Source organism: Apteryx rowi, unplaced genomic scaffold (assembly GCF_003343035.1).
Source record: "Apteryx rowi isolate R43461 unplaced genomic scaffold, aptRow1 scaffold_440, whole genome shotgun sequence".
Taxonomy (NCBI): domain Eukaryota; kingdom Metazoa; phylum Chordata; class Aves; order Apterygiformes; family Apterygidae; genus Apteryx; species Apteryx rowi.
This window is the reverse complement of record NW_020450695.1, coordinates 677,684-700,282: the sequence shown is the minus strand read 5'-3', so window position 1 is coordinate 700,282 and position 22,599 is coordinate 677,684. Positions and strand designations below refer to the sequence as shown.

At 41.5% G+C, this 22,599-nt stretch overlaps 1 protein-coding gene across 1 annotated transcript; it reads right to left on the bottom strand.

The window, feature by feature from the left end:
• Positions 1-631: 631 nt before the first annotated feature.
• On the bottom strand, positions 632-22,557 carry TMEM273 (transmembrane protein 273). Its single transcript, XM_026076874.1, has 6 exons — positions 22,442-22,557; positions 16,498-16,548; positions 15,523-15,633; positions 13,305-13,329; positions 2,507-2,533; positions 632-1,306 (listed from the first exon to the last, which is right to left on the bottom strand). The coding sequence occupies exons 1-6, from the start codon at positions 22,494-22,496 to the stop codon at positions 1,261-1,263; spliced, it is 315 nt and encodes a 104-aa protein (XP_025932659.1). The 5' UTR covers positions 22,497-22,557; the 3' UTR covers positions 632-1,260.
• Positions 22,558-22,599: the final 42 nt, after the last annotated feature.

Here is a 22,599-nt window from a genome sequence, read left to right as displayed (position 1 = left end):
AAAAAATCCACATGCCCACAGACATCAACTTGAGCTAAAAGTTTAGATTTATTTACAGTTTGTGGTCTTCAGATCTGGCTAGAAATTCAATAAAATAGCATGTCCCCTTTGAAGTCATGGAAGCATTTATGTGAATTGCTGAACTTTTGAAAAAAGTGTCTTAGAACAAACAGAATAGGAAGAATCTGCATCTACAGAGTTATTTTCTTAATTGAGACTAAACCATAGCCTTTTTGTAAAAGTTGGGGTGTGTTTACAAAATAACGTGGGTTTAATCAATTTAAAGTTATTTAAACTATTTAAGATGTTCTGAGACAAAGCTCTCATTTTTCTTCTTGTTACTCGTCCTGTAAGAGGCTTGTAACTGGAACTGGGCAAAGCAATTTTGATGAATACAGACTCAACAGAATATACAAAGCTAAAACAAGAATGGAGGGGTGGGAGACTGGATTTAGTCACAAATTCTGATTGAATTTAGTGAATTGTTTTATATTAAAAATAAGGATAGGGGGATTTTGGAAATGTCAGCTTAGCTTGTTTGTAGAATGTTGAGATGAAATGTTTCATTTCAGATGTCCAGAAACTTTTTATTTTGGGTATAAAAAACTGTTTTGATTTCAAGGTTCTAAAACCAAAACATTAAAACTTTATTTCAAAGTGGTATTTTTTATTTTAAATGACCCCAGTTCACTTAAAATTACTGAAATTAGCATCACGGCCTAAAGTTAAACAAAAGAAGCCAATCCTAAAGTTAAAAAGAGATATTACTTCAGCATAAACGAAATATTTTTAGATCAACACAAAATATTTTTCCTGAAAAACTTGAGAAATCTTGTTTTGCTTGACGTCAGATGACTGCTTTTCTGAGTCACTTCATTCATTATTTGCCTTACTGGAAGTACAAGTGTGGTTATGAATTCTGCTGCTGAAATGTATTGCTAGCTTTTTGATTACTCTGGATTTAACTGATTTTAGAAATCAATCATATACTTATACCAGGCTAAACAGGGCCTATTAATGAGAAGACCTCATCTTTTCTATTTTCCTCATACATTTTGTTCATATCCATGGTATTTGGGATTGCAGGCTTTTTGTGTGCAGATGATTGAAGTTAGCATACACTGTAAACTCTTCCTGTAATCAATCAGTCAGTCTTTCAGTTACAGAACAAGCAAAGGAATTATTATTGGTGAGATTCCTGCCTGTGGACAAGAGGTTTCCATTGATCCTCAGACCAGGTAACTGTCGATTGCAAAAGGATTATTGATCGTTTGTACTTTTTTGCCCTGATATGTTGACGTCTTCTCTGTAAAGAAAAAAACATTGCAAGCTAACAGCAACTTCTGACTTTTCTTTTTTTTTTTTTTTTTTGCCTGGAATGATCTATAACACTGTTGTAAAAGTAGAATTGGGAGACAGAGAGATAAAATTCACAGAAAATCTACAAAATTGTTATTGGAGCCATTGTAGTTACATTCATGAAATTCCTTCCATTTAACTTTTTTTCCTATGTGTTTCTTTGTATCTTTGGAGTATTTGCTTTTCCTAAGTGAACTAACAGAACAAAAGTATAATTCTGGCTATGGTGGTGACTTCCAGCTGCCCTCTTCACTATCACATAGGAGTCCACCTGCAGCAAGCAATGCATTTTAAGGCAGCATCCTGCTCAGAGGACTGCTCATACTGCGGAGGGAGAAAATGGGAAGTCATGTAGCCTGACTGCCTCTTTGAAGCTTCCTCCATGTGTGGCTTTGCTGTGTGGTTTCGCCTCTGGGTTTCCATTTCTCCAGCAGCCAGCAGCTGACAGTAGTAGCTGATCTACTTTCCTCTGAAGGTTGTGAAGGTTAGTTAACATTTGTACAATGCTTTAGAAATACGAAGGGATTTGCTTCATCGAACTTCGGCTGTCTAAAATGTAGGTGCCTAGATTTTATCTAGGACTCCTCAGTAATCAGTGGAGAGAAGCACCTCTAGAGGGCTCCTTGTATCCTACAGCAGTGTTACAGACTCAGGATGCATCACCATTTCCCCTGCTCCCCTGGTACTGCCCTGTCACGCAGGAAGGGAGCAGCTCAGCAGCTCCTGGATCCATCCCGTGGCTGCATCTCTGCAAGAGGTTACTCCTTGGAGCAGCTGCTAATGTGGGGGTAGCGGCATTGCAGCACAGCCATGCCATAAAGCAGAGAGCCTTGCAATACGCCTGGGCCTTACGTTATGGTATTCCAGGTTTACAGCTGGGAAGCTGGAGAACAAGGTCCCTAAATGACTTGCCTCAGGCCGTGTGGAGTGTCTGTGGTATAGCTGCAGGCAGATCGGGGTGCTCTGGGCACCTGTAGGAACTCAGGTAACCCCACAGCCCTTATTGCTGGCTGAATTTTCTCTGTTTGTCTCTCTATGTTATCCTGGTCAATGTGGCTTTGCAAATACTCTCCGACTCTGTGTGTCTGCCTAACACTGTCACTCCACCCTTCCTGCCCATCAGACTCACCCTTTCTCTGGAACATACCTGTTCTGACTTGATCCCATATTTGACCTGCAAAGTATAGAGAGTGAGACATTAATTATGACTTTAGGAGCAGTAATCAAAAATGAACATTCAGAACATCACTAGGTTAGAAGCTGGCAAAATACAGGAACTTTTCTTCTTTTCTTTTCTTCACTGCTCTTGAATCTTTTATTCAGCTTTACTCCATCTAGTGTCAGTGCCTGGAAGTAAGACCTTTCTGTGCCTTACAGCCCTCAACTTGTTTATATCCTTAGATCTCGTGACTCAACTGGGAATTTGTATTCATCGTAATTCCCTTCCTTCAATACTACTAAAGCGTTTTCTGATGACTTTGCTAAAAAGGGAATTCTTAGGAGATTTGGCAAGCAGGGACAAGTTTCTTGTAATTTGCCTCAATCTGATTTCCTTCTCTGAGAGAAACTTTGTCACATGTTTTTTTGAAAGCTATACTGAAATTTTCTGTTAATGCGAAATTCACTGCACCAACCATTAGTGTCCTTAAGAAACAGTTAAGACCTGATTCTTACTTTTCTAGTTTAAACTGGACATGCAGCCAGTCCACTGCTGAATGAGTTTGGAAGAAAGAACTAGCCCAGTGCAAGCTGATCTGAGCTAGCTAGAGTGAATCGGCAATGAAGCAGGTTCAAGGATGCTCACTTGACACCTTCCCCTGCCTATGCTGGGGCAGGAGAAAGTGGCAGAGATCTGCTGTCTCTCAGTGTTGCTGCCCTTCCAAGCGCCTGTGTGCCTCTGGCCTGATCTTAAGTAACTCTAATTCTGTGCGTACAAAGGAGTAAAAATAGAGTATTTTGGAAGCTGATGCTCTCTTCCATGAAGCCCAATGTAATCATGTAAGTCACTTAAAGACAATGGCTTTCTTGCTCATATTGTCAGGCTGCCGTTCCACAATTTACAGTGATGTCAGCCGCTGCAGAAAAGGATGGTTCAGCCTTCCCTGCCACATTGGCTGTAAAATGTCACCACTTCCCTTGTGCTGGCTGCTCTCAAATAGCCTGATTTCTCTAAAAATCATCTTTATTTATGCCATGTAGAGTTTCAGCAGGGCCATTTCCCAAGGCCATTGAGCTGTGTGGCTGCCTGATGAGAACATGCGGCTGGGCTGGGAGGGAGGGGAAAGCTCCAGGTGGGACAGGACAGAGCAGGACTGGCTCTGGGGGTGGCACCATCCTTGGGAACGTTCACACTTAGCTCTGCTGCAGGTAGGGGTGAAAGCTCACCCAAAGGCGCTAGTTTACAGACACTTTAAAAGCAGCATTGCCACCTAAAGAAGTAGTTATACTCCTCCTCTTGTTTCCAGCTCCCACCCCCCTCCTCCTCCTTTCCTGTGACAGCACAAGCATTTCTATGACTGCAGTAAATCAGATTTGGCAGCGTGTCAAGGTTTTTTTTTTTAAGGACAAAAAAAAAAAAACAACTTGCTACTTTTCAGCCAGGGATTTTCAGTCTTTTTCTTTTTACATGTCCTTACAAATCTTTCATTTAAACTGTGGGGCTCTGTGAAGTGGCTTTAAACTCAATTTACATCCATATTGAGAGCTTTTAAACTCATTAACTTCTATAAACCCTTAGAAATAGTTCAGGGATCCCCAAGCTTTTGCAGCCCGCAGAGTAAAGGTCAGCATCACTTTCTGTGATACTTGCTCGTTTCTTTCAGCTTGCCATTTGCTCTAGTAAATTAGCTTTGCTGATACCTAGTACAGGTCCTTCAGAGCATAAACCTTGGAAGTAAGAGACCATAGAATTGAAAGAAAATGATCTGACAGACTATATATATGAGCTTAAAAGAGGGTTTATAAATAATCCTCCTTTCTGAGAAGTCACTGGAAAAAGCTTCAGAATGAATCTGAAATTAAAGATTCCCTTTTTCATTTGTTTAGTGTGAACTTACCCAGAAACTCAAATGGGACGCAGGAAATTCTGTGAGCTGGACTATGCAGGAGCTCTGATTTGATGGCGCTTTTTTCTAGTCAAGACCTGTGGCACTCTTAGTCTTTTGCTTCAGGAGGCCTTGTTTTGTTTTATTTTTAAAGATATTTATCTTATAGAGATGATAGCACTTTCATTCCTAGCTAACCCCATGTTGTCACCTCTCCTTTCTCCTGACCAGCCCAAGTCAGCATGAAGCTGCTCTGTCTGAATGGCAAAGTGGCACTCCTTGGGAGCGGGAGGCTACCTGCTCAGTGGCATCTGGTATCGGTGTTACCCTGTGTGTCTCTTGGCAGGAGTGAAGAGGGTAGGTAGTCTTTCAGAAGCATTTCTGTTTTGCAGTAGCTCCAGGGAAAGGTAGAGTTACTCAGTTATTGCTGGAATCAGTGGCACCAGCATGCTGGCCAGCAGAGACCAGGATGGCTCTGGAAGGAATTGCCTCCAACAGGTGTCTGGATATTGCCACGAATGCATTCTCCTGACTCAGCAGCTTGGGACCAACTCTCACAATCAAATGATTTAGAGCTATTCAAGTCTAGCCTCAAACAGTTGTGCAGAGGAGTAGGAAGGAATAAAGATTCCTCTCCATTTGGCAGCTGTGAAAAGGTCAACCGCAAAGGCAGCCCCAGCTCTCCAGAGAGCAGAGGAATCCTGGGCCAGATGCTTTCCCAGAGCATGTGGAGAGTGGCCAGGCAGGAGCAAAAATAGCTAGAAGCGTGGCTCTGCCCTTCAGGCTGGTAGCTAGCATGAGTGAAGTATGCTGTATCCTGGAAAGGGTATAATGAATTACTTTCACCCTAGCAGTCTGGCCAATATATATGTATGTATATAAAACTGCCTGTGTGTGTGTGTGTGTGTGTGTGTGTGTGTGTGTGTGTGTGAAGTTTTCCCTCCATGCGGGAATGGTGCTAAGAGAAACCAAGGCCCAGAGGTGCCCACAGATTGTCTTAGTGCTGTTCTTTAAAGCCTTTTGTTCCTAGCGTGGTGCAAAGCTTTAGTGTCTTTGTTTCTGAGTATGGGATATAAAGATTAATTTCATTTTACAAAAAGGGTAACCTGAGACAAAGTAACATGTCAAAGGTTGGTCAGAAGAACGAGTTCTGCTAGACAGGACAGTGACAGAACCAGGTAGAAAAGCCAGTTTACTGCTCTGTCCACAGGTGGTTATTGCCTCAACACAGAATGGATGTTTACACTTTGTTTTTGCAAATGTATCTGTGCAAGGAGTTGAGACAGCCATTTCTGAGGGCATTTGCTCATTTCTTTACATTTACACAAATGCATGTGGAGTCCTTTAGGCCATTGCTGACTGTTCATACATACGTTTACTTGCAATGACATGTATTAGCATGGCATTTAGGTAGCTTTTAAAGATTTTTGACTGAACTCAGTTCCCAGGATGCATCCTGAGAAAACCTGTATTACCAAATCATGGCTGCAGTGAATAGAGCCTGTGGTCTGTCAGCCACCCACCAATGCCTACATTGTTCAGCGAGGAATCAGGCTTGCTCCAGTGTATTGTCAGGGCTGGAGTCATCTCATGCAGGCGGTACCTGCTCCTTACTGAAGTACAAACTCTGGGGCTTCTACCTAAGTGTTCTGCAGCTCTCCAAGTTATCTTGCACTTCCACTCTCCAAATAGCTGTTTGTTTGTGATGTTTGGTCATGGTGACAAGGAGAGAGGGAGTTTTGTTGTCAAAGCCAGCCACAGAGAAACCATTTTTGATTGGTTTGGCAAAGCAGAAGCCTTCTCTGCAGTGGTTATTTAGAGTGTAGAAGCTAAGTGCTTTTGCTGGCTTTGCTTTCCCTTTCTTGTAAACCTGCAATAAGTTAGGAAAAGTGTATGTTGATCTGTTGATTGGGGTGTTTGTGTAATATATTAGTTGGAGAATGAAAGACCTTGTGAAAGGTTGCTGGGAAAAAAATGAGTGGCAAGTAAAAGAAAAGCTCATGATAAATCATTCAGGATATAGCTGAGGGATGTTAAGGGAAAACATTAAAATCTTTGACTCCAGATGTATCAAAGATTCTGATGAATCTAATGATTGATTTTCTCCAGATCCCAGAAAAAGTCACTGACCATCATGTTTTTTTAAAAAGAGTAGTCCTGGGAGAGGAGAAAAAGAAAAGTTCGTTTTAGGAAAACAAAGGCAGATGCACTCAGTGGCCCTCAGGAAGCTGGCCTGCCTGGATTGCTGTGGATTGCTAAAATTTTAGAGAGAACAGGCATGCATGTAGGTTACTGCTAATCCTTTCCGCTTTGATGCTTCACTTCTGTTGTTATCAGATGCTTTAAGAAAGTGTGTGAGAAGGCTACTTTGGACTGGTCGCAGCTCCTGCTGGGAGGAACTGCAGCACTGAAACTCAGTTTGGCCTGCTGCATGAGTCTGGAAGAGCGTGGGTTAGAGCAACCAATACCACTCATGGTTTCCTAGTCTTTTTGTATAAAAATTTTCTCTGGAGAATAAATCTTAGTTACTCTGATTAGGAATTGATAAAAAGTGATTTCGTTTGCAGATGTATTTTTGGCATCCTGATATTTCAAGTACTTTTGCCTGTGAACTTGCCTATAGTACAGCGGCGGTATGTGTTTGCATCTTAAGCAGATATGATTTCAATGGAGAGTAGAGTGTCTGAGACAGTCTCCCTCACTGGGTAGAGAGGGAACATTTAATGTTACATGTGAATAGTTTATGCACTGAGTCAATGCAATGCATTTCAAAGCCCTGTGTCCTGCATAGACTGTGTTGTAAATCCTGATCCTTTTTCCTTGTGCACTGTTCTACCTGTGACACATTCAGCTAAGGGAAAGGTCTCTTTTATTTAAATGAGTATTTGCTTATGGATTTGAATTCATGAATATTGGCCCTGGTTTCCAAAGGACTCCCACTTGTGACTCTCTCAGGTACCCTTGTATCAAAACTAGGTCTCCACTTAAATTTATTTGTGAGTTCAAACTCCAGTGATTAGAAAAGCTATACCTCTCATTTGCAGCTAATAATATCAGTGATATGACTTATGTCTACTTGATTGGCTTGCTCTTTGGCAGCTGGTGCCTTCTGCGAACCACAGTATTATACACCAGTTTGGGTTATGTAGATCAAAACAAAACTAAGAACTGCTTTCCTCTCCAAAATAGGAAGATATTCTTTCTGTCTCATTCTAAACTTGCTTGAAGGTGCTGAGATTGTTAGATCAGATCCTGTTATGTTCATTATCTCTACCTGTCAGTGCAGCTGGGTATAGGCCCAGGCATGGCCAAATGCTAGGAAAAAGGTTCTTGCCTCAGATACGTAGGCTGAGACAGCTCTGCTACTTGGAAGAAACTGTAGCTCAACATTTAAACTTGTGCTTGTTTGTCCAAACCTAGTCTTTGCAGTGTCATCCATCACTGATGCTTATATTTTCCAAGTGGATGATTTCACCTCCTATTTAATCCATAGTGCTATTTTTAGAGTTAGACAATGTGGAGACTGGAGGCTTTCAGGATGGGATGACTGTTTCTCCTTGGCTTCTGAGGGGGAGGTTAGGTGGAAGAAATGAGCCATGACTTTGAACTCTGTCTTAGCCTCAAAGGTTATCATTTCACATGGGTTTCCAGGCTTAGTTCAACTGAAGGCCCTTTGCAGTTTGCTGGTAGCCTGAGAGTCCCACTCAATTTGTGCAGAATGGTTCTTGCACTCTGCAATTGTCATTCACTTTTGTTAAACAGGGAGGCTCAGTGGGAGAGAATGACAGGCCCATCATTGCATGCGCCATCCGCTGAAGTGGCCAGGCTAAAATGTGCCATCTGCTGAACTGAGCTGGCTAAAAGGAAGGGTGCCGTTCTGGACCTGATCTCCCAGGGAAATATCTCTATGCTGGAGATGCAAGTGGTTGTGGGCAGCACACCAGAACTCACTGCATGTTCTTGGGAGCTGCGGTGAACCCTCACGCACATGGGAATTCACAATGTCATCGTGTGCAGCATTATATTATCTGTTGCTGGTGAATGATCTCTTGTGTCTGTTTCATGGGGGCATAGGGAGAAAGGAGACTTGCCTTCCATGGAAGCCGCTTTCAATTATAATAATTTAAGAAGTATGTTACAGGCTAGAACTTACTCACTGGCATTACCCTTGGTTACAAAACTTTGGTATTACAAGATCAGTGCATTGCTCATGCCTGGAATGCATAGATATTCCGTGATCAGAATGAGGAAAAAAGAGGTCTTTTCCTTTCAAAAGGCACAGCCTACTCCAACCCAAGGGAAGTTCTCCATTAATTGAGAACGGTGCAAGGACTGTGACATGCAGTTGAGCAGTTGTGATTCCATGCAGAAAACAGCATAAAAGATGCACTTAGCTTAGTTCCAAGCCCTCCTCTGTTTGTCTAAAGAAGCTCTGACTCACAAGAGTACCCTGTGTTTCACCAGCATAGTCTAGCAAAAGAAAGAGAAGTCAGTCCCTTGGAAGAAGTCTAGTGGGAAAACACAAAAGAATATCTAGATGCTATGGGTAGCAAAGGAAAATCATTGATATTCTTGGCACCTGGGCTATGCAGCTCCCAAGCTCCTTCTCGCCTCCCTCAAATATCAAAATGACTTGTGTATTGTACTTAAAACCTGATCTCATGCCGAGTGTTTTACATGGGTGACTGGGGAACCCAGCAAGCTGCATGGGCAATTTTGGTATTTGTTGTTGCTCAAGATGCTTTCAGGCAACAGATTCTTTTTTGCTATTGCAGCAGGTTTAAAATATGTACCTTTTCCTTTTTAGGAAACTTCTATGTCCCTGTCTCTCCATACTTCTCCCTGTCTCTGTATGCCTCTTTCTTTGTCTCCTTCTGTCAAAATAAATCTGGCTGCCATGCACTGTAGTTAACTCAAAATATTGCTAACATTAAATGTGCCCAGACATTTTTATTAATACATTAAACTTGCATGAAATTTAGGCATTATAATTTACCAAGCTTACACCAAGATGGCATTTGAGACTGACATGAGCTATTAATTAAAAAAAAAGGACATTAAATAATTGTCAGTTGACATCTAAATTACTGTTTTGTTAGCTGACAGTAGCCTGCCTCAAACCTCTTACTCTTCTCAAGTATTAGTAAATACCCCATTGAGTTTAAGGGCATCCCATTATGAATTGATTGTTTAAATCATAATGTTATATACCTGAGTAAATAAAGTGGTAAATGCTGTTAATTACTTCACAGTGAGCTGCCAATGTCATGTAGGGCTAGAAACACTTCTCTTTTAAATATTTTGGAAACCATCAAGGTGGCGACTGATCAGAATGTTTCCTGATTTAAGTGTAAACATGATCTTACCATATGCTGGTTAGGTTCAATATCAGCTAATCAGGATTCTAACACAAGTGAAGATTGTCTGCATCGAGGCCTTTCACTGGTATGAGTCTGTGTGACTCCACTGACTGTGATGGTGCTGTGCTGGGTGACACCCACTCAGCATACGTCTCAGCTAGGGAGAGAAATTATTGGGAGGCTTGAGACACTTGTGGGAATTATGGGGTGGAATTTAAAGCAAAATTTGGCTGAACATGAATTCAGTGAGTGCTTTATCAGTTGGATTAAGCTTTTCTTCTGAACAAACACTAATAACTATCACTAGTTGAGCAGAAAACTGTCTGCAGATGATATGCTAGTTCTGCTCTTCAGTCCTAAAGGGGTGATATCTTGATTATTAGATATCACTGAAGGATTCAGGTATTCATTTACCTGTATGATTGGCTGGTGTAAGTCTAAGACTGGGTAATTTCAGATGGTGGACTTTGCTTCATCAAAGGATTTCCAGAACTAGCCACTGGCCTAAAATTGCTATGAATTAGAATCTCCAGAGAATTGAAGCAAGTAGTTAAAATCGGTTTAGACCTAATTATCACTTGTCTCTCCAGTGTCCTCAATAAATGGGAAACTATTCCCCTGGCCTATGGGGAAGAATAAATCAGACAAAAATGAACGCACAGCTTGGATGTTCTTGAGGAGACTCCTCAGTACTTGTAATACTGCAGCAATTGTAATGCTCAGTACAATTAATACTTCAATGCTGTTTCCAGAGAATCAGTGGGTTTGGTTTGGGGATTTTTTTGTTTGTTTGTTATTTTAAGAAGAATGGCTACTTCCCATCTCTCCTTTGAGAGATGTACAAACATCCTCAACAAGTTAGATTAAGACTGTTAGTACCCAAAACATAGCATATATGACCATATCTTTGTGTCAAATTTGGTCCTACAAAGACAAGATGCTGACATCGTTGAGAGTCCCGTGGAAAGTTATCACATACTCCAGCTATTACCTGTACTCTAAAGGTCCAGTTCCTACCTTTAAGATATTCCAATCAGGTATAGGCCAGTATAATGGCAACACAAATTTTACCATATGGAAAGGTCCTGCTCTGAGGAGGGCTAGGAGAAAAGATGAAATACTACATGGGGTCCTGCATGCTTTATCTCCCCTTCATTTTCTGTGAGTAGATTGCTTGGGTTGCAGAACAGACGAATGATGATGCAAAAACAACGAAGCTCGTTCTGCATCAGCTATCTGAGATGTGAAACAGTATTGCTTTGTTTATAAAACAGTACACCATATGTACTTCCATGCTAAAACTGATGCTATCTCAAGGATATCTGCACTTCATGGTCAGTATTATCATTAACCTTCCCGATTATACCCTCTTTGTAAGTTCTTAGATCCTAATTAATGTGTTTGCATCATCTGTGGTGTTGCTTTATCAGGGTTAAACCACCCCATTATTATAGCAGATAAACAAGAATTGACTGTGTATTTTTTGGTTACTGAAGATTAGATCACACATTCACTTCTTTTTTTTACTACAAACCAACCTGCTATGGATTAAGATATAGCCACATTTTTTTAATTCATTTTCTATGGGCCTGGTAACATTTCTACTGTCAGCGTCAGTTTTCCTCAAAATCAGTAGAAGGCTGTATTGTTTCCTCAGATTAGCATCTGTACTACAGAATCCCTTAATGATTCACCAAGGAGTAATACATAGATGTCTTGAGGTAAACAAGAACAAAGATTTGTCAGTAAACTACTCACTGTCACAGTAGAATTGAAAAGTACAACTGATTAAAGAAGAGGTGTTGGATTTCGAATTGTCTTCCACTTAGAAAAAAAAAATAGCATACATAGTTTTGCCCCAAAACATTGTGGGATTGCAGTTTCTCTCCTTTGCCTGTGGTGGTGGTTCTGAGTGAAAGAGTTTGTGTGTGTTGTGTTGTGTTGGTGATATGACAGATACTCAGAATGTCTGTAATGGAAAATATCACACGTAATAAACAGCATGGGGGGTAGAAAAGCAAAGTCCAATCTGGGACAGTTTCATAGATCATAGCAGGAAGCCTGGATGAAATACAGATGGTAAATCCACTTTCTTCTATGTCTCTTCTTGTCTTTGTCCCTCTATTCCCTTTATGACCTTTTCCCTCTGGACTCTAATCTCTGAGTTTTCTGTTTTAGTCTTTTTTGTTGTTGTTTTTGTTCCTTTCTGTGTTTATATGCTCCTTAATACATCAGAAATAGCTTACTGGGCATTGTATAAATATGTCTTTTCTTTCTTCTGGCCACATGAAAGTCCTAATTTATTGTAGGTTGATACACAGAAAACTTGAGTGTTTTGTAAGAGAACAGACTGAACGCAATGTGTTACTAAAAGAAAACATTTTGTGAGAGTTAGCTGTGTTAGGCTGTGGAACAGTCTCCCTGGGAAAATGACAGATGCTCCATGGCTGGGGCCCTTCTCTGTTAGGCAAAACACTGAAGTACTTGCTGTAAAGAGAGCTCTTGTTTTGATCTTCAGCTGAGTGTTTACGTATGTTGTTTAGCCTCTATGGAGAATGACCCTGATGGGAACAAGCCTATTAGTGCTTCTGTCCACCTCCCCCAGAGAGGCCAAGAGCCTTTTTTCAGGTCATTGAGTACAGCTGTTGCCTTCAGTTCATGAGAATGCTGATTAATTCCTTACTTTTTTACTCATTTATAAAATATCCTACAGGGAAGCAGAACATATCTATACATGTGAATTACCATGATCCAAAGGACAACTTGCAGACCCCTCTGTACATCTCCACCCTACTGCCTGCTCCTCAGAGGAGATGAGGAGCAGCAATTGTCTAGGCAGTCTAGCACTGCCTCTTGTGCCTGTGGAGGGGGATCTCACCATGCCTGGGTAGGAGGGAGGAAGGTGAAGGGCAAAAATGCATCCCTTCCAGCAGGAATGACCGCTGCATGGCCTTGCTCTATAAGGTCAGTTAAAGGCAGTTCCCAGAACTGAGATCTAGTCACAGTGTTTGGGAAAATTTTGGTGAAGCCATTTGATCTGAATTACACATTTTTGTTGAAATCTAAAGTGTCAATATAGTCAAATGTGTCAATATAGTCAAAACTTTGTTTCGAAGAAAATGTTGAAAAGTTCTAGCAATATCAAAGAAGGTCCAGCTTCAGCACCTTTGAAACAAGGCCTTTGGCTTGCAGCCCTCAAAAATGTTTTTTGTGAGCTTGCTATTATAATATTTAGCACAAACTAAAACATCAAAATCAAAAGTGTTCAAGGGATTTTCTTTTTATAAAGAATCTCAGCCTGCTGAGATTTCTTTCCTAATTCTGAAATGTCAAAATCCTCTGTTATATGGAACTTGCTTTTTCCATGCAGCTCCAGTAGCTACACTAGGTATCATGGTTCTCCAGAATCTTGCGTATATGTTATATACCATGGAAATCACAGTTGTGGGTAAGCATTATGCATAAAGAGAGAGAGCAATTAAACATTGCAGTTTGTATGTTCCACTACACCTCAGAAAACACCAGGAGCAAGGAGTCTTACCTTCTATCCATTTTGCCATCTGACTCTAAAGAGAGAATAGGAAAATGTGGTTAGTTAAGACACCAGGAACAGATCGGTGATAAGCCTGTTCAGAAGTTGTGAGGATGAAACCAGGAGAACTTAGTTACAATAAGTAAAGTGGGTAAAGATCCAGCCACCCTTTATGAGGTCAAACTCTTTGATATTAGTGGTGCCATGCAACCTTCCTAAAGCCCTTCTTAATTCTTCCCACTGGAATATCTGATATCAATTTTTTCAAGACTGTAACTTTGTTAATATTTTGGCTATTTTGAGTTTGAGTGTGGTACATCCCCAGAGTGTCATGAGGAAAAACTATGAGGACAGATGCTTAATGAGAATTAGGAGGAAGCAGACTCCCATTAGCACCACAGTGCAGTGACAATAAAGCAAGCATCAGCCACTTGTCCTACAGAAAGCGCCATTACATCGTCATTGGTGTCCTCATGAAGTACTTGAGGAGTTCAAGTTGCAAAATTATCCTTTAAAAGACCTGCATTCCAGTACTGGACCAGGTGAGCTCAGGCAGTCTAGTTCACACCAAGCTTAATGGTTAAGACCACTCTACTCTCCTTTTTACTGCGCAAAAGTCTGTGACTGCTGTTGAAGCTGTGTGTCATGGTGCTTTGCTGACTTAGTAGGGTTAGACAGTTCTGGCATGCTGGGAAATCACCTGTCGTTTGTCACATGAAGATTAATGCAGATCTAGTCACAGAAGCAAATGTGTCTGGATACAGTGGATGGCCAGACAGTTCCTAATCCTATGCTGTCGCATCCTGTCTGCATGGTTCCCTCCCAGCATTTTCCTTGTTTAATTTCTATCGCATTTTTTGTGCTAGAAACTGGCTACATTTATGAGAATTCCTTTGTTTTCTAAAGGCAGACTGCACAGAATTGGCACTTTGCATGCAACTGGAGCTGAAAAGCAGCTTTTTCAAATTCACCATGGAAATGCCATACAGAGAGTAATGCTTTTGGTCCTCTAACTCTCTCCTCTATTATAGTCCCTTTTCTTTCAGTAGGGATAATTTCCCCTCATATTTCATTATACTGCCTTGCTGCTCCATTTTGTTCTATTATTTCCTTCAGATCCAAATTTTCATGTGTTACCAGAAGTACAGACCTCTCAAAAAGCAAAACCTAGGTTGCAGGGATTTGATTTTAGTAAAGGTCCCAGGACTCTTCTTGCAAAAAGGAACAGTTTATTCTGATGTTCTGGTCAAACCTCAGTTAGGGTTTGTACTCTGTTTCCTCATTTACCCCTATCTGTTGCTATTGTATTTGGCATGCTTTTTATTTCTAGCTCTTGACTGCAGTTGAGTGTTACTGTGTTACCTCATTCCACAGAGAACAGTTGTATTTCAGCAGTGGAAGAAACCGTCACAGTATTTGCTTTAAAGTGTTTTGTGAGGTGCATTGGAGTCCTGCCAGATGGGAGAAGTTCTGTGCAGAGGATGTAGGACCATTGAATAATGCTGCCTCTGCGGAGGTCCCTGGGACAAATTCTGCCTCTCACTAACTCCTGTACACTGAAATGAAGGACATTTTTCAGTTTCACTTTAAGATTTGGGGTTTGAATCTAGAACTGTTGGTTGTAAACCCGTGGTCCAGAGGCAAAGGGAGGTGTTGCTTCCACCAGTTATGATGCTAGATCAAAGAGCTTTCGTCTGTTTTAAATAAAAAACATGTTTTCCTCTGGCAACCTGAGAACCTAATCACAACTAGCAAGTTACAGAGAGTTTCACTGTGTACTCTGATGGAAACTTCATTAAGTACCATATCCTGAAGTCAGACAGTCATATTAGAAGGGAAAGATCAAAATCAGGGAAAGAAATAGTAATTTGGCCATGAAGTGTGAGCAAACCCCTTACCCATCCTGCAAGTACAATAGAATCTTTAACTTATGTTGAATAAATAGAATTTTGTTTTAAAAAAGAACTATTCAAAAGGATACCCAGACAGTAAGCTGAAGTGAATTCTATTTCTCTTGTAAGGCTGAAGAGCTGAGCTGATTATATTAATACTTGAATCTGCAGTTCTAGGGACTCCAGCACCTCAGATGCTTTTAAAACAGTTCTCCATATGAAAACTGGAGTTGCAGAACGTACAAATTTCCTAGCAGTGAAGCTCAGATCTGCTGTTTCAGAACACAAGGAGGTCTAGATCTCTGGACCAGAAATCAGGAGAATGTTTTTCTTACCTCCAAAGACATTGTCAAGCATTTGTTTTCTGATCATACAGATTATTACTGCTACAAAAGCAATTGCTAGAAAGGCTCCCAGAGTAACTCCTATGATAACATACGTGAAATCTGAAAAAATTGAAAACAAACTAGTGAATATACACCATTAAATAGTAAATACAGCTGTTTGTATTCCAGGTGTGATAAGACCAAGATTCCAAAGTTCAAATGGATCCCCCCTTCTTTTTTTAAAAGAAAGGTCACATCTATTCTTCAGAAGGTGCTGTTAACACAGAGCCAGACTGGGTAACTGAGAAGACTCACACACCACCCCAGTCACTCAACCCCCTGCACACCGTGAAACTGCCACATGAACTGGTGGCTGTGGGGCTCAATGCAGTTTGAAATTAATAAGCAGGTTTAGCCCTTGGTGCATACAGGCCTCAGCTGAGTTTCAGAGCAAGGGCTCTACATATTCCCCAAAGTGAATTGCTCCATCCCCACTCCTTTGCCACTCTCTATCCTCCCAAACTGTGTTTCCTGCTTCCCGGACCCACACGTGCACAACTTTATCTTCACAGCCCACTCCTCAGCATCCTGCTCTGCCTGATTAGTCTGCCCTTAAGTCTTTGCTAGGAGAAAGCAGGAGAATTTTTAAGTGTAGCTTATAAACCATATTGTGTTTCTGCATCACTGTGTGCAACCCAGGGTCCACTTTCAGCTGTCAGACCGAAGGGTGCCTCTGTTCAAGATCTGTGCGGTTCCAGCCTCTGCCATCCCTATGCTCATTATATTTACTCAAAAGTCATTTAAAGGCCCTACTTAAGGGCCTACAGGGAAGGACTCTGCTGTGCTAGGCAAAGTAAAAACACACAATGGGCAAATGATCTTCTATACATAAAAGTATATTCTAAGTACATTCACTTTTGTTATATTTTCTTTGCACCTAATGTCTCTTCCTATCTAGAAGCGAATATCTCACCATGAACTCACCTATTTCCTCCTCTGAATTTCCAGAGGCATAGACATTTGCTGTCCAAAAATCTGAAATGGAAATGTTGCAGTCAGTTAGGATATCACATAGAATGCCCTGTTTTTACCTGGTCTAAAACTGAGTGTGTTGTATCAGGCTATTCCAAGGTGAATGGTTGATCCTGGTAAAGCTTAAAAAAGATCTGTGGCTCCCTAGAGTAGTGAATGTTTTCAGTATAGTTAATGAGGAAATCCTAGGAATGTGGAAGAGTGCACTGCATGCCAATTTTTGGACAATTGTGAAAAACATAATTTTATGTTGTGATAGCAGTGTTTTCGTTCTAGAGTTTCCTTACTGCAAGCCTGTGAGCTGCACAGAAGGGACCTGAAGCTGAAAAGTTGCTACAAACCAAGAAAAAAATTATAGATGCAGTAAAGCTAGTAAAATATGCTGAGAGGATGTGGCACACCCTAGCACCCCTCTCCAGAAAACATGAACCCTAATCCTGCCTGTACTGTAGCTGCAGTCTTCAAAAAGTAGTTTATTGCTGGCAGAGTCTTTTCCTCTTGCAGGCAAGAAGAAGTTATGGGCTGAAAGAGACCTTTTCAGAGACTCCCATGCCAAGGTGCCAGTTCACCAGAAGGCCACCCTCCCAGCCCTTCCCTTTCCCACAAAGCCATTGAGCAGTGCTGCCCTCTGCTTGGAGTGGGCAGACCCTCATATTGGAGTGGCTTTGAAAGAAAAAATTAATGCTCACACACTTTTTGAAGGAAACCAATTCAAAATTTTCCACACAAAAAAAGCAGTCAAAAAAGATAGGAAATTCAAGTTTAAGTTTAGAGCTACTTATTGTAGGAAACTGCTGAAAATGTACGCTCAAATGTTTTTCAGTGATGGGCATGGACATTTTTATCAGTCTTTTCAGTTAGCTTCATATGATGTAACTTGTGTTGCTGCATGAGGTGCCTGGAGAATGAGACGGCTTCAAATGCAGATATGGGCCCTGCTTTTTAAAACAGCATGCTACAAAATTGCTGTCTCCTGCATATGCTTCAGGCAGAATGTGAAGTTCTTTCCCACACCGATTGCTGGGCTGACAGCAAAGAAATAATTTCCACATCCAAGTCTGTGTCATATTGACACTGGTGGAATTTGTCCCTCCACACTAGGGCTCTTGTTGCCCTAGTGTGGAGAAAGGCCCATGCTGCGCTTTTGCAGTGCAAGAGCCTAATAAACCTATCTTGGCTGGAGCTGGGTGATCTGCTCCTGTGCTGCTGTGCCAGCTCTGCACCTGTCCGTCCCTGAGGAGTGTTCTGCAGACAACGTGATCTTTTCATATGCTTTTTACTCTCTGGTGGGGAACTATGAAGGAGTATTATCTGTTTAAAGCTCAGGTGGGATTTTAAAGCCTTAAATGCATCCGTTTTTCCCAATGCTAGCCTGTCAGACATCGTAAGTCAAATTTTGTCCCTCTTAGCTCCCCTCTTCTGTCTCTCCTTCACTTCTTTCTGAGAAGTAATTCTGTCTTCTTAAGGCTTTGGGGGGGCTATGTTTTCACTTGTTTTACCATTAATATGAATGCTAGAAACATGATCGTTTTCAAATCTAAAGCATAACTGTTTCAATCCTAAAAGCTACAAAATAGCCTTTTTGGGGTACCCTTTCAGAAATCCATCTTGAGTCTGATTTTCAGATTGCTGAAAATCTCTCTTAAACTGAGTGTGGGCTCTAAGCCTTCTGCCATTACGTCAGAAAAGTTTGACATATTGGGTGGCTCAGAAGAGACTTCTTTTTATTTCCTGGCCTTAGTCACATTTCTAATCATGAGTTTTAAACCAAATGTATTTTGGGATCTATAATTCTGAGCTAAAAGTCTTTTTTTCCCAAACTTTCTTCATAATCAAAATACCTGGAAATGTATTTTATACAAGCAGAAATGTATTCCATCACATGACACTCAGAGATGGGAATCTGGAGCATGAGGGAGGGGAATCCAATCACAGATATGATCCCAAGAGCTGACTACTCTACAGGATCAAAATCAAAGTTACAAGAAAAGGAAATAATAAAAAAGTCTAAGACTACACAGTGGGTGTGGAAGCATAGCTCCGGATTTTCCAGATTAAAAAACGGTTTCTTAGCTATTGCCTATGAATTTATTTCATTATAAATTTTAAAAAATACTCTTTCTTCCATCCCCTTAATTATTCTTTGTGCTCATATGAAGAATGTTTTAAATTCAAACATAATAAAAGTGATATTGTATTACTTTTATTATCCTAATGATCATAATACATAGACCTTAATGTATGCTTTCTAATGGAATTAAACCAGTGACAGATTATGTGTTTTATGGCAGAAATAATATTTTACATGGAATATTTTATGTAGGTCAGTTTAATATATTGGGATTTAATCATTAGTTTCTTTTTAAAAAGGAAGGGAGGAAAATCTCTGGAAGCCCACAAGAGTAGAGAGAATGTTTTCAATTCATAGTTTCAATATGGTTTTAATTAAGGTTTAATACCATATACTGCATGCTGCTTAAATACCAATTGCTTCTGAGGACTGAGTGTTGAATAGCCAGCTTCTGTTTGTTTTGTTTTCTCCTTAGGTGGAAAGAAGAGGATGGACGTGGTCAGAGATAGGACACACATGTCACTGTTTAATCTAGACCACATCTTCAGTTTAGATCTCTTGGGGAGATATACAAGCATCACAGCACAGGGCCATTACAAATGATGGCTAATATCCTTAGCACTCCTACCCCTGTTCCAGCTTTCTGACTGGCTCTTTTCTCTGTATACTGGGTTTAGACTAAATCCTACCTCCTAAATAAACTCTCTGAATTTGGAGAATATTTGCTTCTGGGTCAAAGAATTTTGCAGATGAATTCGATATTGGTATTTGAGTGACTTGTGGATTATTTTTGAACAGTCCCGAGGCAACTGATGGTGCTTTCTCACCTCTCCAGTATGCCTGACTCACGCGTAACACACAGTTTGCACAGTAGCGCAAAGGGATGGCGTTGTCCTTGCTGTGTGTATTGGGGATTAACAAGGAGCCTTGGTACGTATCTGAACCGGGCTGCCTGGTGAAGACAGGGCCGAGAGCGGTGACGGCACCCTGGCGCGTCCGGCTGGCATTGCAGGGCTTCGGGCCCTCCACCCGTGGGGTGAGTTTTTCTGTGAATTTGTCAGGGCCCGAAGGCACTAATAGGATTTGGTGGCCCTGGCCCCATCTCAGGCCAGCCTGGGGCCATCAGTCCCTGCCCCAGGTAGGGAGACCCCAGGTGAGGCCAGTCAGGGCGCTTAAGGGCTGTCAGTGCCAGGGTGTGCCTCCACCTGGCCTGGGAAATGTTTTCCATGCGCGTCACTGGCAGAGAGATGAGCTGCCAGGTCTCACATTAGAGTCAGCAAGAGAACAGGGAAAGAGTAAATGTAAATTTTCCATGACAGCATGCCTGAGGAATCAGGCTTTGTCAGGTGTATTGGATCCAAGTGTGCAGCTGAGGAAGCGTTTGCTCCTCTGGGCCCACCGCAATCCTCTGCCAGTGTGGGTACCTCCCCCAAGGCAGGAGCAGCTGAGCGGATGATCAGCAGGTATGTAAATACGTTAGGCTGTGACTAGACTGAGAGTACTTGGTCTGTAGTTTTTGTGAATCCCTGAGCAGCCCTAGTCCGCCTCAGGCCCTCTGTGTACAGAGAAGGGTTATATGGAAAATAGCTTCTGAGCTAAGTATCCTGCACCAGGAACTGCTGCACTGAGGAGTGTCCTGCTCTGCTTGCGCCTCGTGCTGTGTAAGTGTGTTAATGCGGGGCCCTGTCCTTGGGTCAAGACAATGAGAAATGTGGTATGGAGTACATCTTAGGTATAGGCTCAGCTCTGCAGGGAGCAGGAATAGCTCACTTTCCCCGTCTTATTTAAAAAGCGTTGTGAACAATTCCTAGCCCTGACCTGCAGAGATAAAGCGACATGCGTACCTTGTGTTTGTCAGTGCTCAGCACTTACCTTAGTCCCTTTTCTTCTGCCTTCTCTCTGGTACATATATACATATAAAATATGTACATTTATATGTATAAAAATATATTTTTTCCCCCTTCATTTTCTCAGATTTCTCCCTCTGCCCTCTCATTACAGCAGACAGTGGCAGGTCTTGTGGCATTGCAGTAGCCAGGGGTTCTGTGCCATTTGTCTTGGGGGCAGTAGATGGGGAAAGAAGCAAATATCTGGGAAGCCCAGAGGCAAGGTGGAAAAAGGAGATGGCTGACAGTGAGTATTTGGGCAACTCAAGAGTCAAATATGGAGTGCCAATGATAATAAAGAGGTTACAGGAAATGATTCTGTTGGAAACCATTCCTGAAAGTCGTCATTAGAAAAAGGAAAGGTTTTTTGGTCAGTATTTAGTGCAGCAAAATCCTCAGCTACTCATAAGTTTTTTGTAAGATAGGCAGTGTTAGCATTCAGGTAAATGGGGTCCTTTTTAAGTCATCAAATTAAAGGCAAAATCCTTCTCTGTAGTAATATATGAGGATAGGAGTCACTCCCACATGGAGACAGGAATTTGTTGAGCTCTGTTGATTGCCAGGCTCTCCTTCATCAAAAGTCCACAGATTTGGCATTGCTTGAACCTTTTGATGTGACACTTACAGGCTATGTTAGTGCAGTTTGCTTGTTTTCTTTGCAAATGCCTTTGCTGTAGAACATGTCTTGCTGCTCTTCAGTTTGCATCCATCTGTTTGCTCTGGGCAAATGCTATTGCATTAATGGGACTTGTGCTATTCATTCCCTATGCAATAACAAGAATCAGGACCTAGCGTGCAATTGTTGCTGACTTTCTCTTCGCATCTGTAATAACTGGAGCTGGTTACCCATGTCCCTGTCCTGTGTGGGGAACAGTCTCCACTCCTCTGGACTGTTGGAAGTGCCTATGGAAAGGTGCAGAGGTCTTGACATACCAAGAGAAGGAGAGAGAGAGGGACAAATAAATTTCCATGTATACTTTGTGAGGGGGAAGACAAGGACCTGTTAGGGTCCTTTTGTCCTTCTCAAAGACAGCAGGGTAAAGAGGATAGAGCACTGCTGTAGACCTACAGAGAGCTTGGCTTTCAGAAGCCAAGACAGGAGCAAATATCCAGTAGATGCAAGCTGGAACAGCTGGTCTACCTGCCTCAGGTGGGGCAAACTGCCCTTGTGCAATTCCCTAAAAATAAACAAGGATTTTCTATGAATTTTTGCATGAAATAGGGCGGTGTGGGAGCTGTCCATTTGGTAAAAATTAGGTTCTTACCACCAGAGGGTGCCCCCATTACCTAACCTCTCAGAGACCACAGTAACGGATGTAAAACTCCTGTGTTTGCATCTACTGCCACGTCTGTTCTCTCCTTCAGTCCCCATGTTAATATGACTCCTGCTGGCCCTTGCTGTCTGTGTGTCCCACTCATTCCCTGCGTGAACTGGAGGTGAGTAACCGTGAAGTAAGAGGCAAGTTGTGCAGATGAGAAAGCCCTGCTTTGGGCTGACAGGAAGCATTAAAAGCAGCTTGAGTCAAGAGCATCTAGGTGAGAGTCACGGAAACCAAAAGTGACATGCAGACCAACATTTTCCTTATGCTGTACCAAAGTAGTATTTCCCACACAGTGCCAAAGAGGATGCTCAGCAGCCTTTGCCATCTCACCAGTAAAGATGCAGATATTTAACTTCATGGTGTCTTTTGGACTGCACAGAGCTGGTCTTTTAGCACTAAAGCTAAGAAATACTGGCTAGAAAGCTCAGCAGAATACCCCACTGTCTCAACAAATGTTCCTTCTCCAAGGAACGGTGTTCAAAATAAAGTTTAAAACAACATACATGCAATCTGACTGAGAAATAAATAATTTCACCAACTTCAGGAGATCAAAAAAGTAAGTCCTCTAAATAGATGGAAAGCAATAAAATGGAAAAGCAATAAAATAGATCACTTACGTAAGAAAAGAAGAAATGTTGTTAGGACTGATATCCAGCTTGTTAGTGAGATCATTTTGAGGTTTTGGCAATGGAGTGATTTCACTGAAGTTCTCTGGATTTAGCTCTTTTGCAGTGTCTTTTAAAAAAAAAAAAAAAAAAAAAAGCCAGGTCACGTG